The 18,692-nt window shown below is 38.9% G+C and overlaps 1 protein-coding gene across 1 annotated transcript; it reads left to right on the top strand.

The window, feature by feature from the left end:
- The first annotated feature begins 1,933 nt into the window (after positions 1–1,933).
- Positions 1,934–16,869, top strand: LOC140246547 (peroxisomal leader peptide-processing protease-like). The gene is made up of 9 exons (XM_072325890.1): positions 1,934–2,775; positions 3,321–3,539; positions 5,294–5,484; positions 6,222–6,365; positions 7,326–7,481; positions 9,187–9,308; positions 11,281–11,372; positions 12,440–12,534; positions 14,458–16,869. Exons 1-9 carry the CDS (start codon positions 1,934–1,936, stop codon positions 14,562–14,564), a joined length of 1,968 nt encoding a protein of 655 aa, XP_072181991.1. The 3' UTR covers positions 14,565–16,869.
- The last annotated feature ends 1,823 nt before the right edge of the window (positions 16,870–18,692 follow it).

The raw sequence follows: 18,692 nt of genomic DNA, 5'->3' as shown, positions 1-18,692 counted from the left end.
TCCAATATGGACCCTAAAGCCCTAACTTAAATAGCCGTATGTTTTCTGTCCAGTCGATCACTCACAGTAACGTTAGAATAAGAATCTAACAACTCGGGCCTGCTGTGCCCTGTTTTATGAAGACTTAAAATTGATTATAAAGACTCCTATCATTAAAGGACAAGTTCACCTTCATTAACATAAGGATTGAGAGAATGTAGCATTATTAGTAGAACACATCATTGAAAGTTTGAGGAAAATCGGACAGTCCGTTCAAAAGTTATGAATTTTTAAAGTTTTTGTGCAGTCACCGCTGGATGAGAAGACTACTGCAGTGTGTGTATGATGTCACATGCGTACAACAATATAAGGAAAATATAAAGAAAATTTCACAAAATTTCATCTTTTGAAAAAAGTACACATTCCCTTGACTCGTTACTGATCGACATATGTTATGGGTAATTGTATTATTCCCATTCCCACTTCAGAAAGAGGCAAGTCAAGTGCTCTTTTATTATGCGAAAAAAGTGAAAATATGTTGAATTTTCTTTACATTTTCTTTTTTATAGAACCCGTATACTGTTGTACTCATATGACATCACGAGCCTTAGTAGTCTCCTCATCCAGCGGTTCCGACACAAAAATTTTAAAAATTCATAACTTTTGCATCGATTGTCCAATTTTCCTCAAACTTTCACTGATGTGTTCTACTAATATTGCTGCATTCTCTCAATCATTATGTTAATGAAGGTGAACTTGTCCTTTAAGTGTATGGCAGCCTGTGTTTTAAGGAAATTTAACCCTAACTAGGCCGGGGGGGGGGGCCTCCGAGGCCCCCCCCCCCCCCGACGTTCCGCGCGATGTATCGCTAACGTGAAAAGCTATCGCCGCGACGTTTTATGGCTTTTTTCTGTCGAGTCTCCCGCATCTTTTGACACCAAATTTGCGATGCCCGGGCGCGCGGTTCCGAAGTTTCGCATAAATATGTACATGCATGTCAGACCAAAAATTGCTCAAAAACGTGAATTTGTGTACAATTTCAATGGAAACTGTGCTTACAGGCAAATTTCATAAAAGCATGATTATTTTGGGGTTTTATTGATTAAAATCAATTAATAACATATTTTCTTGTTCAGAACAATGTCGCGGACAAATTTCATAGAATAAACAATGAAAAACAGAAAGTCGAAAAAACAGAGAAATACATAAGAAATTCAAAAAACAATAAAATACTTAAGAAATTTTCTCGGATAGCTCAATTTTTTTCTCTTATATTTGCTTAGGACACTAAAAAGAATATTTACACCAAAAAATGTGCCCATTTCGAGCTTTATTTAGTGATTTATACCAAATTGTCCGATTTCATGCATCATTATGCATAAATTAGCATAATTTAGCATAAATGAAAATTTTTTTAAAATCTAACTTCGTAGTACTTTAGATTACATCATAGGCAATGTGTGTGCCAATTTTCGTCGCAATCGCGCGGTCAACGGCCGAGATCTGGCCGAGATCCCCCCCTCCCTGCTCTATGATCTACCTAAATAGCCCGGCCTAGTTAGGGTTAAAATAGATTTTATCTTTTTTTAAAACAATTAGGCCCAGGACCCTGTTTTATGAAGAGTTTAATAGATTTATTTCAACTGTAAGTGTACAAGTTGTATATGGCACCCTGTGTGGTACCGGTAAGGAAATTTAGAATCAATTTTATCTTTGGATAAAACGGGGCCCAGGTGTAACGTTAGGCCTGGGTTTTCTAAACCTTTTTCAACCCTTCTTTGCTAATAGTGTCTGAATTAAAAGTAAAAAAAAACAAAACAAAACAAGACAAACAACACTTTTATAAAATATGCTTCTTAGTTGCTTATAGTTAAATATTAACCAGGTCTTCCATTTTTTGGTGTTTTTTCTCCAATTGCTCTTCTCAGGATATCTTACAGCATCATCAGTAGCCATGGCAACCAGTGGAGGATTGAGATTCCCTGTCTGTCTGGTGGCGGTCGAAAAACGTTCTAAACAGCAGTCAAACAGCCGTGATAATGACCCGGAACTTGGGCCAACTTCAAAGTCGAAGACAGGATCCCTTGACGAGTTCACCTCTCACACTGGAAGCAGTGGTATCATACTCGACCCCAGGAACGGACTGGTCATCACTTCTGCTCTGCCTTTCATCGAGTTGATGCATTGTGACCAAGAAGGGAGAAATGATCACCAGTTGCGATGTGACTTATCAAACTTGGAAAGTGAGGTGGAGGAGAAGAGTTATATTGTGGGAGAGGCGCTGTCAAATCTGTCGGTCTCGGTGATCACCCAGCGCCCCAAACATAATATCAAGAACTTTGTTACTAGTAATTGCTCTGACCTGCTTAGCTCTTCCAGCCCCATTTTGCCTCCAAAAGATGTCTCAAACCCCGAGAGATATTGCCAGACGAACGTGCCAGACGGATTAACGATGAGGAGGCAGAGGCAAGGCAAACAGCTGGAGATGTTTGCCGATGAGGCTCCAACCGAAAGTGTGGTGGTGAGTGATGCCCATGTCCTGTTGCTATGGAGATGCCACGCCCTAGCTGGCGAGATAAGTAGACTGGTACCGCACAGTGAGGGATGGCAGCTGGACTATGGGGAAAAGGACAGTGAGACTGGTGACAGATCCTATCTCTCTCAGAACGACGACGAAGTACAGCTCAACACTGTGAGGGAGAAAACCCCGAGAGGGGGTAACACTCACCACAACTATTTGAGTTGGTTCGCCTTGCTGAAAGTCGACGGCATGCTTGCTCAAACATCACACGTGAGGTAGCTACTGTCATTTATCATTCAGTGGAATCCACGAAGGTGTGCATTCACTTTAGTTTTGCATCTACATTACACATAGATTTATTACCAGTGTGTGTCTTTTAAAATGAGGAATGTTCGCGTGCATTTTTCGTTCACGAAATTTCATGAGAGCCAAGATTCGCAAAATGAGTCAGCGTGCAAAAGTTCTTACCATTGAATGCCAGTGGCAATTTGCGAAATTTCATGCCGCAAAAAAGGCGGTCGGCTCCGATTCGCGAAAATTTCATGCCTCACATATATCGTGCTTTACAGTAATTATAATCCTTTGTGTAGAATTATGAAGTCATCCATTAATTTCTGGGTTTTTTTAGATATAAGCATTCAATAATATTAGCGTTAACATTAATCTTTCACATTGATGGGAAAATAGATGATGAAATTGTGAATTCATTTTATTCCACACTGTTTAATGAGCCTACATTGTAATTCTCTAGAAGCTACAATGTATTAACATTTCTTGATGTTTATACACCGTACCAACCCCATTTTGGTTTCATCCAAAGCATTTTCCCCAGACCAGAGCTCCGTGTTGGCCAGCTGGTTGTGGCGTGCGGCACGCCTTTCGCCACCCTCTGCCCATCCATCTTCTTGAACAGTCTCAGTACCGGCATCGTTGCCAAGACGACAGGCGGGAAGGGCGTCCTCGTCATGACGGATGCGCGCTGCATGCCCGGCACAGAAGGGGGCGGTGTCTTCATCTGTGATAAAGGAGGGAAATCTCTGTAAGTTGGAAGGGCAGAAGTGTAAAATGCTTGGATAGAATATGAAGCCAATAACTGTACGAACTGAAAATTTCGCGGTGGTTTTATTTTCGCGAATTTCGCAAATCGCCTCTGAACCACAAAAATAACAACACACAAAAATAACAGCGCGCAAATACCTAAGTTCAGTTCGACCCTCGCAACCGCGAAATTAACAACACGCGAAAATGTCCTCCAAGTAGCAATTCACGAAAATATATGTACGCGAAAATTTCAGCTCGTACAGTATTACACAATACAAGGCATTGACTGGAAAAATCTATTCCTGTTATGTTAGTAACATATATTTGTGTATTTGCAAGGCTCAACGTCAGTAGAACCATAAAAACACACACACACACACACACACAATATATATATATTTGTTCATCAGTCATATGAAGTAAAACGTTAAGGTGTGAATGGGTACTAAGCAGATGAATCAACATTATGATCCAGTTGAAAATAACTGAGAGCCACTAACAGCATTGATGTTTTTTGTGAATGTGTGAATTCAGTCATAGCTGCAAAGACACATCCAGCCTACCACAAATACTTAGTCTTTTCCTATATAAAAGTGACTTGTTATAAAGTGCTAGTCCGCACAATGAAAATTCTGTTTCTGTTTGCTGAAGGTATTCATAATAGGTGAGTTTTGTGATGCATTCTCTGACATCTGTAAACATTTGTTTTCAAGTGATTTTATGAGTAAATTCTATTTCCTACCCTTGCTGCATAGCTGTGGAACGTGTCTACATAATACATTTGTTGTAACCTGAGGCTGAAGTAAGTTGTATTCACAAGTTATTTGCTAGTTAGGACAAGGCCAGGCCTATAGCTTTCTTGTCAGGAAAAAAAAGAAATGTTCCCAATTTGTACTTCAAAACATCTAATACATCACCAAACTCCCTTCTAAGCCAGTTTTATGATTTTCATTTATTGTATCTTATTCATATTTTGATAACAGCTGGAGCACTTTTTTTTTTTTTTTTTTTTTTTACAACCAGAGTAACTACGAAAAAGTCACCAGACTTATATTGTAATATTAGTGTCCAATGCAGCAAGCTAGATTCTGTTGTAGTACCAAAAGAAGTAGTAAATGTTTTCCAGTTTTATTATTATCATTTTTTGTCTATGAGGGAAAACAAACGAAAACCTTTCAAGCCTACTGAGAAAGGAGACAAAAAAGGGGAGGGGGGTGAGAAATGATTAGGTATGCCCAGCATTATCTCTAACATCATATCATAGGTGTTTGCAAATACATGGTGTATATAAATAAAAGAATAGTTGAAAATCTAATTAGTGGATTTGCTTGGAGAAAACAGAGACACCAAGATGTAGGATATAACAGAACCATGTCATAGTGATCTTTAAGTGATTTTGCGTTCTCTCTAATTGTACCTAATAATAAAACAAGATAATTGTCATGGTTTTAAGGTCCTTTCTGTGACAAGTTTCCCTATACGGTAAAATGGAAATTTTTTGTGGTTTTAAATGAAATTTTTGTGCATTTCCTGCCACAGACTATATCGCGGAAAGTAAAAGCATGCAAATATTTTTACTTGCTATATGTTTGAGGAGTTGATTTCTTGATTCTGCTGATTTTATTAAAAACTCATCTTACCAAACGGAGCGCAAAAAATTACTGGCGCAAAAATATCCACTTTTACAGTTAAATTACTCTTATGAATATCAACTGGCCTAGCAGTCAAAATATTCATCACCTATATTTCCAGAGCGCTGGCAGCCGTGATAATATCTCCCTTGTGCTGGAAAAGCAACGAATGGATTGGCCTGACCCTCGCCTGTTCCGTGGGAGCCATTTTGAATTCTCTACAGGGCGTGACATTGGGGTGTCCTTCCTTGGGGTCAATGAACTTCGCAGATTTTCTTAGGAGTACTGCGCCGAGAAAGTCCCTAAGCAGAGGTAATTGTAGTGCAAAAAAACAACAGGAATAAAATTTTTTGATAATTTTCCACACAATCAAAGGTTTATGTATTAGGTGGTTGTTGTCTTTTTCTTTTTTTTCTTAGCAATTGATGGTCAGGGGTATTTTACAAACATAGCTGTACAATTTCCATTTATTGCCCAAAATGTTGTGTAGAGTTTGGTAAGTGTATACATCATATATGGCCATGTCATAATGTACAATGAATGAAAGGCATTGTAGACATTGTGGAGTGTGACTTTAAAGGCATTGCAACAGATCCAATCAACTTAGGGAAAAATGAAAATTCTTAATAGTTTTCAGACTTTCAAACTGCCATGATTGCTGGTGGCACCTCTAAAGACAACCTTTCTTGCCTTTGAAAGTTAATAATGTTGTTTAATACCTTGTATGCTTTGAGTGCTGATAGCACAGAAAAGGTATTTATACTGTGAAACAAGGAATGTTCGCTTGTATTGCAATTTCGCGAATTTCGCGAGAGGCAAGATTGGCAAAATTAAAATTCACACAAAAATTGTTGCCTATACTCTATGCATTGAATGTAAGAGGCAACTCGTGAAAATTCCATGACACGGAAAAGGCCATTGGCCCCAATTCAAGAAAATTTCATACTGCCAAAATATCATGTTTTGCAGAAGCCAGGTGAACACTGTGCAAAGTCTGTGGCACAGAAAGGGTTAGTAAATTGTCATTTTCTCTTTTGCTGTTTCAACAGAAGAGCGAAAGGGTGTGTCCGCTTTTGACAGTGTGGTCCTTCTGCGCGTTGGTCCCGTCTGGGGCTCGGGAGTCATTGTGAATGCAGCACAGGGACTCATCGTAACCTGTCGGCATGTTGTGAAGAGGGCGCCATCTAGCAAAGGTATTAAAGACGTCAACCAAAATCAGACAATGAGCCAGTGCTCCCTTTGACAGACCAAATGGAGAGTGATATGAAATGTAAAGTATCGTTTTCATCCTGTCAAACTTGTAATTCATATCAGGCAGCCTTAATCTGGAAAGTAAAAGTGAGTACTTTGTCGACATCAATCCACTCCTACCCCAACCCCCTCCCCCCCCCCCCCCCAAATCAGGATTTTATCCCTATTAAACTGTCCACAACAATCCCTCTCACAAATCACCGCAACACCCATGGCTGTCTTTGTGTGTGTGTGTGTGTGTGTCTGAAAATGGTTAACATGAAAGTCTAGATCGTGTATTGTAAAAGTGAAAATATTCATGGTGTGGAGATTTTTGCACATTTTAGCGCAACCAAAAACTAGCCTGTGAAGGAAAGCATGCAGATATTTGCTTGCTATTTGCACCGCTGATTAAAGTCTGGATCCCGCGGAATCAAAACACCCCAAAACTTTTCTCACCCAGCTGTGTACAAAAAATTTCTTCCCCCCAAATATCCACTTTTATAGTAATCTATATGGTGTCTTACCATATATTAAAGCTAATCGTATTATTCATTTGCAGCATATGTCTGCACCCACACAGTGTAAACACCACTACGTGTGTACTTACCCCTATTGTGAGTAGACTACAGTACAGTGTACAGTGCACACAAAATTCCAGTCACAACGAAGCAAAAATTCAGGACACAGCATTATACACTCTATATATTCTCATAGCTTTTTTGTTCAGTTATAAAGAAATTTCAGTATAATGAAAGAAACCTGCCGAGGACTTCATTATAATGGGAGTCCACTGTATAGATATTGGTAGAAATCTGAAACTTCCTAAGGTTCAATGAACACCCAAAGAGCTTCCTTTTCTTTAACTGTGATGTGATAACATGTTTGAATCATGTCATGTAAAATTTTCCTCATTTTGTCAGTGAGAGTGAAGGTTCCATCACACCCCTGGGTGAAAGGCGACATCCTGTTCGTGACCTCTGACCTCTCGCCCCTTGACCTCGCCATCGTGAAGATCAGTGACGTCACCGGCTGTGGCAGCCTGGTTGAAGCGGAACTGTCTTCAGATTGTGCAGAAGGTATTTCTGAGCATAGATATGTCATGTATGTACATGATCCCTCTTCACTCATTTGTCGAAAAGTGCAGGGTGGTAACCCAGTGAAGTGGTCCCCCAGCCTACCCACACAAGTGAAAAGGGGGGGGGGGGGATGATGCCGACCCCTCGTGGTTCGCCCAAGGTGACTAGAAATACAGTAGTCAGCAAACTGTATCAACAAGAAAGAAAGTACCACTGACAGGACACACTATGTAATTGGAGTGCTGTAGTACAAGTATAAAATGATAAGGTCAAACCTGAAGATCAAAGACATATTGGGGTATTTTGTGCAGGATTATTGTAAGGCTACTGGGTATTGTACAGTTAACCTATTCCTTCCGCAATTCTTTGAGTGCCTTTAATGCCCCTCAAGCAGGATTCTTTTAGGCCCGTCGGCAGAGAATGGACAGGTTGGTAATCCACCTGTGTGAAGGCAGTCAACCGATGCATGTATCCCCTCTCCATGGTCAACTACATGTGCTTTTGAACAATGGAAATATCGATCGGGTGCAATGTGCCGTATGTATGAATTGAGCATGCACTGATGGACTCACAGACTCGTTTGTTCTACACAAAACCAGGCACTTGAATGGGATGACTGGGGACAGCGAACTCAGAAATCTACTGAGCTCATCTTTGATCGCTAATGTACATGTTCATAGAGTTTCATAGCAGAGCAAGGGCAAACTAAATCAGAATAAAGGTAAGAAATACTTCCAAAAGAAAGAAAACAAGTGCTGATAGAATAAACTCTAATATTTTTATCATACCCATTTTGCAGGACATTATAAAAGCAGGCTCTCTTGTCTTCATCTTTGGAACCTGGTATATCGGGTTCCCGTATATCAGTTGCTCCCATAAGGATCGGGGTAAAGAGTACATACGTACGTACATGGGTATGGAATATTGTGCCTGGTTGATGCTGTTTGCTGACTGCTGTTAACCACTTGGGGAGGAACCACCCAGGTTGGCATCATTTGCCCATTTTCTTGTGTGGGTAGGTAGGTGGACCACCACCTAGCAGGGTTAGCACCCTGTTTTTTTGCGATGAATGAATGAAGCAGGATCTTTTAGTGTAGAGAGTGTTTACCTCTTACTAAAGTAAGGGGACATTATGATGGCACACAAGATTGCTTGACTGGACTCCAACCAGTGTAATTTGGATTTGGAGGCAGATACATTGCCGACTCAGTCACATCACTGCCCTTTGATATAAAGAAGTGATAATGATATTAATTGAGTGATAGCATTATCAATGGTAGATGAAAAAATAATTCTTGCATAGAGGGAGTTGTTTTTCTTGCATCTAATTGACAAATTGCCCTACATCGATGTAAAAAGCACTAAATTGATGAGTGTTTTAGAACGTAGTAGCCATTACAAAAGAAATCATGGGCATACATACAGGTTATACTCGAGCAGGATTCTACTAGATTAGGTTTCTACTCAATTAGGAGGATCTAGGTTTGCGCCGTGCTTGAGTATGTACACTGTATGCTCATGCTGGTTTCTTTTGTCATTACTACTACTAAAACACTGATCAAATCACGTCTTATGTACGTTATCAATATTATGGTAATCATAAAAATGAGGGCTGGAAGTGTAAATTTCGATATCAATGTGTATGTCATTGTTCTCAATGCTGGTTTGTATGTGAATGATCTACTGGTTCCTGTTTTGTTGCTAGGTAACAGGGTCTTTGCTGTAGGTTACCCCCTGTTTGACCCCAGCCAGAGTACAGATTATGCAGTGACCTCTGGGGTCGTGTCAAAGGTAGTGCGGGTCGACCACACACCAGTAATGATCCAGGTTAGTCCAGTGCTACTCACACTGATTACATATATTATTATTAGCATCATTATCATCTCCACTTACGTTACCATGACAATGATCATCATCATTTCACTGTCATCATTGCTCCTTCACAGAGCTGTTATCTTGCTAATTCTTTGTCATCTCTTCATGTTTGGAGAAGAGAACACAATAAACGTGACTATTTATCACAAAATCAACAAAACAACTAATCCTTTATGCCCGCTGACAAGGAAGGGACAGGCTGGTGATCCACCTGTGTGGAGGCAGTTGAGTATTACATGTATCCCCTTTAAATTTCCACAGTCAGCTGCATGTGCAATCGGAACAATGCAGAATATTGAGATATAAATAGAGCATGTCCTGGGCTAGCAAATTCTATTTTTAAACACTACAAGGACTCTTGCATGGGGTCAGCGAACAAGTCAGAATCTAGTGAGCTCAACTTTGGTTGTCATGTACTGTACGTATTCATGCGCAGTTTATTGCAAAACAAGCACACCGCTGTGTTGGAAAAAGGTAGATTAGACAAAACTACGGATGTACACACAATAGCAGTGATGGTTGTAGTACTGCTGTCTAGTAGTAGTAATAGTGGTAGTAGTAGTAGTAGTAGCAGTAGTAAAAGTAGTAGCAGTAGTAGTAGTACAGTCCAGTAGTAATAGTAGTGGTACACATGGTAGTAGTAGTAGTAGTACATGTAGTAGTAGCAGCAGTAATAAAAGTAGTAGCAGTAGTAGTAGTACAGTCCAGTAGTAATAGTAGTGGTACACATGGTAGTAGTAGCAGTTAGTAGTAGTAGTAGTAGTAGTAGTAGTATAGTAGTACTTAGTAATAGTAGTAATAATAATGATGATAACTTTAATAGTAGAAGTGGTAGTACAATGTAGTAATAATGATAATAGTAATTTAGTAGTACAGTTGAACTTCTTGTATCCGGACAAGTCGGGACCGGGGCTCATCCGGATAAAGGATTTGGCCGGATACGAGAGACTCAGTGCTTTATACATGAACATATACATACACATGTACTGATGTAGCCCATTGTAGTACCACTTGTAGTAATGTGTATACTGCAACCTTTTCATTGTTACACTCAGTAACAGACCCCAAAATAGAGGTTCGTGTTTGCAAGAATGAAATCATTTTCTTTTATAAATTCTTGGGATGATTTACCTAAATAATTATTAAGATATGTATCAAGTATATGTAATTCATGTGTGTTTGTGTAGGAGTTCTCAAGGAGTTGGGAATCCCCCTTTCCTACCGTAATTATCTAAAAAAAAAAATCACGGCGAGATTGCGTCCGTATAATAGAGAGATCCGGATAAAGGGAGGCCGGATAAGGGAGGTTCAACTGTAGTAGAAATAGAAGTAAAGTAGTACAAAGTGCACTAGTAGTAGTAGTAGTAGTAGTGGTACAAAGTGTAGTTGTACGTACAGTAGTACTAGTGGCACAAAGTGTAGTAGTTCAGTTGAACCTCTCGTATTCGGACAAGTCGGGACCAGGGCTCATCCGGATAAGGGATTTGGCCGGATACGGAAGACTCAATGCTTTATACATGTATACATACACATGTACTGACGTAGCCCATTGTAGTACCACATGTAGTAATGTGTATACTGCAACCTTTTCATTGTTACACTCAGTAACAGACCCCAAAATAGAGGTGTATGTCAATCATGTTGGAAGTAATATGTAATTCATGTGTGTTTGTGTAGGAGTTCTCAAGGAGTTTGGGAATCCCCCTTTCCTCCCGTAATTACTATTTTTTTTTTAAATCACGGTGAGCTTGCGTCCGTATAATAGAGAGATCCGGATAACGGGAGGCTGGATAAGAGAGGTTCAACTGTAGTAGTAGTAGTATAAAGTGTAGTAGCTGTAGTAATGATAGCAGGACTAGCAATATTGATGTAATTTGTCAATCATCCATAATAAATACAATGTATCTATGGTGTATCATTTCAGTCCAGCTGTGCAGTACACCCTGGGGCCAGTGGGGGAGCACTGCTGTGTGCCCACACAGGCAGACTGGTCGGCATCATCGCAAGTAACTCAAAGTAAGATGCTCCGCATCCTACGTGATATGCAGCGTTTGTGAAACTTCTTATTTTCTTGAGTGATTTTACTGATGTCAGCTGTGTGTAGTATTCAGAGTTCTGGGGGGCATTTCATGAAGGAACTTGTCGGATAAAATATCTGACAAGTCAATTATATCGGACAAGTTTTGAGAAATTCTTTAGTCTGATTGGCTGATTTCTCTGAACTTGTTGGATATAGTTGACTTGTCGGACATTTCATCCGACAAGTTCCTTCCTGAAATGCCCCCCTGGAGAGAATTTTTTTTTTTATTTGTGTCTGTTTTTCTTCTTCTTCTTCTTCTTCTTTTTTCTTCTAGGAAAGATTTGATAAAGCTGGCATTGGGATACCAAGTCAATGAGAGCTCTGCTCATTGGATATTATCAGCATTTTTCTGACCAAGTTTGCTCTCCCCCCCCCCCCATCCACTCAACACTTTCATATACTGGTCAATTGAAAAACAAGTTCTTTATGTTCTCTATGTTATGAACAACTTTCATTGTTAAAGACTAATACACTATCTTGGTGTTCTCATTGTATCACTTCTATTATCCTAATTAGTATTGTAAATATTGTTATTATCCTTTTTCCTCTCTTGTACATAATGAGATTACTTTTTAAAAGTAATAATGGTAGAAGGAGTAGTAGCAGTACTGGTACATGTAGTTGTAACTACTATTAATGTTGTTATTGGCATCATTATTATTGATGATGATATGTGACCCGCTACAACAAAAGGATCCTAAAGTCGCTGACGGGCGAGCCGAGCATGGCCCAGAAAAATGCTATTTTCAGGCCTTTCCTTTGATCATTTAGCTTCGAAATTTTGGCAGATGATAGAAGATACATTAGACTACAAAATTATGTTAAAAACAGAAATCCGAACGTTTGACAGATTTTGGTGATCTGACTTCAAACTCGATTTTCTCGGCTCACCCGTCAGCGACTTTAGGATCCTTCTGTTGTAGCGGGTCACATATTGTCAATGTTATCATCTATATCAGTCCGGTAATCTTGCCATTGATCTATCTCTCTTTTGACTGGACAGGGATGCCGAGAGTGGGGCCACATTCCCTCATGTAAACTTCAGCATTCCAGTGAGCTGCTTCAGATCTCCGCTGGAGAAATACATCCGTACCAAAGGTAATTTACATCACTGTGCTTACACTCGATCGCAAAGCGTCACTGGGGCGACAAGACCTCGTATCTAAAAAAATGTCAGATGTTCAGGAGAGCCGAAAAACATGGCAGCCAAAGCACTATAGCGAATGGGAGAGCCTTTCCTTTGACATGCTGTAGTGGCTTCAGTTTTGGGGTGAGACAGTTAGGATTTGGACTGGACATCACCAAACCAATTATTTGACCATTAACCCTATTCTAACTGGGCTAATTGAGACCAAGTTTTCACTGAGGGGGGGGGGGGTCAATTTGACCCCCCCTTCAGATCTCGGCCGCCGATCGCGCAATCGTCGCGAAATTTTGCCTGAAGATAGAGCTGGATGTCAACTACAAGATTACATGGTCATACAATAGAAAAATATTGCCTTTCTATTTTTAATAAATTAATTATGCAAATTTGTGCATGAAATCATATTTTCACCTATAACTCCATTAAAAAGACTGGAGGATTGCTAAATTTTTGTGTCAGAATTCCTCAAGACACATCAAACAATTTTAGAGTAAAGAAATAGCACAATCGAAATCAATTTCTTTTGTTTTGTATTGTTTTGTTAATTTCTTATGTATTTTATTGTTTTTTTCGACCTTTTGTTTTCTATTGTTTTTTTTTGCCAAAATTTGTTGCAGGCACTTTTTCAGGCTTATCTACACTAGAATTGATTAATTTCAATGGTTAAAAGTTGAAAATAATCTTAATTTATATCAATTTAACCAAAAAACACAATTTGCATTGGATTTGCACACGTTATCATGAATTTGAGCTGTTTTTTGGTTGACACGCATATGCAAAACATTACGTAACTTCAAAACGGTGTACCCGGACGTCGCAAATTTGGTCTCAAAATATGCGGGAGACTTCAATGAAAAAAGTCCTGAAACAATGCGGCAAAATCTTTGCGCATTGTGAAATCGTGGCGTGAAACGTCAAGGGGGTCAATTTGACCCCCCCCCCCCCCCCAGTTAGAATAGGGTTAATCCCCAAAAAAGCATATTCCCCAAAATTTCAGATACAAGGTCTTGCCACCCCAGCGACAAAAGAGTGTTTCCCTTGTTTGCATAGGAATGAACTTCAGATACTTGTCATTTTGATATGAGACCAGTTTCAGAAAGAGGTTTTGCAATAGTAGCTTACAGATAGTTGCTGTCATTGCAGGTTAATCCAAAGTTATAGACAACATGCGCACTGCTGCTGTCTATTAGCGAGCTGCTCCCATAGGGATGGTAGAGTAATTGTAAAAACTCTCATAGATGAGGACCAATATTAGATGAAGTGTTGAATCTTTTGAGATGTTCCAACAAGTAGATGAATAGACAAAACACTTGATGTGTGAAAATGTTAATTGAAACTGTCAAAGCAGAATATCTGTGCCCTCACATTTTACTTGCCGGGTATTTTTTTTCTTACTGGGGAAAGGGGCTATATAATGACAGCTTTTACTTTAACATTTTTCATCATGTAGCCAAGCTTGGTTTATTGCCATTTGGTCTAATATCAGGGTGGTCTACTTTCCAGTTTGTCTAGCGTCACAATGGCTAAACTCGTTTTGGTCTACTGTCAACTTTGTCTAATGCTGGCTTGGTGCAATTCTCACTTGGCCTAATGCCTAGTTTGGCTAATTATCATTTCGTCTGATGATCAGATGATCTTATTGCAATTTTGCTTCCTTGGATTTTTTTTTTCCTATTGTGTCTAATAAACTATGGGTATTAGACGAAGGTGGCATAGCACGTCTGGAAGTAGACCAACTGGTTATGAGGCTATTAAGTGGCAATTGGACTATTGAAATGGTCATTAGACAAAGTGGGAGTAGACGAAGTGATAGATCACCGCTAAGCTCGACCTTACCGACCTGTTTAGACTTAAGAATGTTTCGCTGATTCCCTCAGACCTACAGAGTTTCCATGAACTTAACACCAGCGAAGACTCTCTGTGTAGGGTGTGGTCACTCCAGGAAAGCGGGCGGTACCAAAGGATCACTCAGAGCAAATTGTAATGGCGAGAACGAGTGAACGCCCTCGTGCAAGGAAACCAGCTGGGATTTGTGCTTGGAGTCTATGCTGTAATAGATTTCATATCTTCAAGGATGGATACTCAGGGTGTTTGACCCCTCGTGGCTTGACTGTGGTCAAGTGTGACTGGTCACTGGTAATCGTCATCAAATAGGCACCAATGTGCCACATAGATAAGGAGGAGTCTTGGAGGAATGAAAAGACAATGGTGAATAGGGAGAACATCAAGAAGGGGGTGATTGTGGAGGAGCAAAAGTGGAAGAAGGAAGAGTAGAAGGAGAAGAAAGAGGAGGAGGAGGAGGAGGAAGAGGAGAAGAAATAGATGGTGTAGATGGAGAAAATGAAGGAGGAGGAGGAGGAAGAAGAGGTGGGGCAAAATTGAAAGAATGAAGTGGAATAGGAGGAGAAAAGAAGAAAAAGATGGTGTGGATGGAGAAAATAAAGGAGGAGAAGAAGAAAAAGATGGTGTAAATGGAGAGAATGAAAGAGGAGGAGGAAGAAGAGGAACAAATATTTCAGAATGAAGTGGAGTAAGAGGAGGAGAGGGAGAAAAAGATGATGTAGATGGAGAAAATGAAGATGGAGGAGAAGTGCATTTTGCACGTTTGTCACTTTAAGTTTGAAAACAAGTGAAGTGCCTACCCATCATAGAAAAAAAAAAAGAAGTTCATTTGTACTGGTCAATATGTATGTGTACATGAGCTTTACAGTTGTATGTAACTACTCAGAAAACATTGTGTGTACCCTGTAAAGTGTATTTGAGCATGGCAACCATTCTAGTTTGGACTGACTTAAAAGGGAAGTACAGTATAGATAATTTTCATAACTTCACAATCATGATGTGGTACATAATCAAAATCACCATGTACAGATCTGTGGAATTCATTGCGGTCCTTCAGCAGAGAAACCGATACAAGTGAAGAGTTTGTTTGCAAAAACCGATAAGTCCATATTTGCCAAATGGAGATATTTGCGATTAAAGGTCAAGAAAAATAAAGAGAATAATTAGATAATTTTTGCTTCTTTTGACCATAACTTCAAAAATATACCTTTATATGTAATGACCAATATATCATTTAAAAGGTATTATTTTGTACTTTATGACAGAGATCGTACTTCAAAATCTTCAAAAATGGACTTATCGGTTTTTGCAAACAAACCCTTCAAGTGTACTCTGAAAAGCCTAAAACAAATATATAGACTGAACAAGGATGATTATTAGCATACATGCATATGGAGGAAGCCCACATATTTCAGAAATGATGCAATGTAATGCCATTACATTACCACTTGCTTAATAAGTTCACCTGTGTAGAATTTGCACATACTTTTATCTCTTGCTCTGCTTTCTTTAGCCCTCAACTCAGGCATTCTTATGGTGAGACTGCCATGTCATCATCCTTGTTCATTGTGATTTGTTTGAAATTTTGAAAACACTGTAATTCGTCATCCCAATCACTATCTGTACACTACAAATTTGTACTGTATTTATTAATTATGATACTCCGTACCAAGTATAACCAAGTTATAATTCAAATTCATGAGTTTCTTCCATCGAGATGTTTTCATTGCAACTGATTGACAAATTGCCCTACATGGACATAAATAAGCACTGAATTGATCAGTGTTTTAGTAGTAGCCATGATACTACTAAAATGCTACTACTAAATGGCTACTACTAAAACACTGATCAATTTAATTGCAACTACAATCTACTCCTGTTATAAACAACATCGCTGTTACAGATTCTTGTTGCAAGGAAGTAATAATTCACTCAAATTTGTTACATGCATTATTCGTTATAACGAAATTCCAGTTACAACGAAATAAAATTTAGGGCCATAACATTATCAACTCTATGTATTTGTATTGTTTATTTATTTGGTTATAGCGAAATTTCGATAGAACGAAAGAAAATTGCCGGTCCCCAGGACTTTGTTAAAACGGCAGTCAACTGTATTTAGATTTTACTGTGCAGCTGTAATGGAATTTCGATATAACGAAAGAAAACAACCTGTTCGGTGCATGTCCCCTGTACAGTGTATTATGCATACACATGTGCCCTGCATTGTCCTCGCATACGTTATATTATAATGCCCTTAACTTCCTTGGACACCTTATTCTACTTTGTATACTTTGAATCTTTATCAAGTACTTGTATTTTGATTTTATGTACCACTGTAAAAAGGAAGAATTACTCTTTGATATCAGTACATTCTAATGAGAAATGTTGAGAAATAGAGATAATTTATGGCAATAAAGTGACATGAAAATATTCTATATCCTTGATATTCTGGTCACTTTTGAGGTTTTTTGTCTTGTTTGTCTTTTTTTTGGTTGGTGTTTTTTTATTTGTTTTCATTTGTTTTGTTCTGTTTTTTGTTTTTTTAGCTTCAATGGTTTTGACAGAAAGTCTTAAAGGGACATTCCAGACGATTTTCACAATTTCACATCATTGTAATACATAAATCGACAACTCCATGTATAGATTTGTGGAATTTATTGTGGTTCTTGAGCAGAGAAACAATACTTTGAAAAAGCTTAAACAAATTACACTGAACAAGGATGATGACATAGGAGGTTCACATATTTCAGAAATGTAGCAGTGTAATTCCATTACAATACTGCGTGCTTGCGAGATCACCTGTGTATAATCTATGCATGCCTTCTTCTTTTGTTCTGCTTCCTTGAGCCCCAACTCATGCATTCTTGTGGTGACTCTGCCATGTCATCATCCTTGTTCATAGCAATTTGTTCTAAATTTTGAAAATATTCTTATTCTTCATCCCAATCATCACAAATTCTGAAACTCTGTCCTCAGTATAACTAATTTATAGTTGTTCAAAAGTAAAAATCTAAAAATCATTCGGAGGTCTCCTTTAACATCTACAAGTCTATGTATTTGGAGAGCGTAATCTAAGTCTAGTCAAGAACAATACCTCTTCCATACCAAGTTCAAAGGAGTTCTAGGAGAATCGGGAAAACTCGACTGTGATTGGATGGCAAGCCTTGCCATTTGTCTATGAAATCCTTTGATTGGTCAATATGGATCTAGCTGGCCTTCTGAAGGTCACACTCAGAATTTGCAATTTGTTTAACGCGAAACTAGCCAGACTTTTTGCCTATGTTAAACCCGGCGCTGGTTGGGGGCTGATTACGCACCCCCCGCCCCCCGATCTCATCCTTCCATAGCGCGAAATTTGGCACACATGACACTCATGTCGTAATCTACATGATTGTGTTTTAGATTTTTTTAAAGGGAACGTAAACCCAAAGAGCAATGTGGATTGAGTGAAAGCAGCAACATAAGTAGAATTTATCAGTTAAAGTTTGAGGAAAATCGGACAATCGATGCAAAAGTTAAGAATTTTTAAAGTTTTGGTGTTGGAACCGCTGGATGAGCAGACTACCAGAGGCTATGACGTTTGAGTGGACAGCAATATAAAAAAAAAATAAAAATAAAATTCCACAAAAATTCATTTTTCATAAAAATTACAATTCCATCAACTTTATACTGACATGTGTTAAGGGTAACAGTTATCCACATTGTTTTCTGAAAGCGGTTAGTCAAGTGCTCTTTCATAATGCCAGAAAAGTTAATTTTTGTGGAATTTTCTTTATATTTTCTTTGTATTGTTGTCCACTCATACGTCATAACCTTTAGTAGTCTCCCCATCCACCTGTTCCAACACCAAAATGTTAAAAATTCATAACTTTTGCATCGATTGTCGGATTTTCTTCAAACTTTCAATGGTGTATTCTACTGATGTTGCTGCTTTCACTCAATCCACATTGCTGTTTGGGTTTACGTTCCCTTTAAGTATCAATTTCTAATTGTTTTAATGATGTAAGTTAAGCGAAACATCTTATTTTAGCTTGTTACACACTATTGAAACGTACTGAAAGTCTATATTTTAATTCATTTTAGGATTCTCCCTATTCTAACTGGGCTATTTGAGACCAAGTTTTTACGGGAGGGGGGGGGGGGAATTTGACCCCTCTCCCCCTTTTGATCTCGCCCGCTGATGGCGCGATCGCCGCAAAATTTTGCCTGAACATAGAGCCAGATGTCAACTACAAGATTACATTGTCATACAACAGAACAATTTTGA

This window comes from Diadema setosum, chromosome 3 (assembly GCF_964275005.1).
Source record: "Diadema setosum chromosome 3, eeDiaSeto1, whole genome shotgun sequence".
Classification (NCBI taxonomy): domain Eukaryota; kingdom Metazoa; phylum Echinodermata; class Echinoidea; order Diadematoida; family Diadematidae; genus Diadema; species Diadema setosum.
This window is presented reverse-complemented; position numbering and strand designations above follow the sequence as displayed.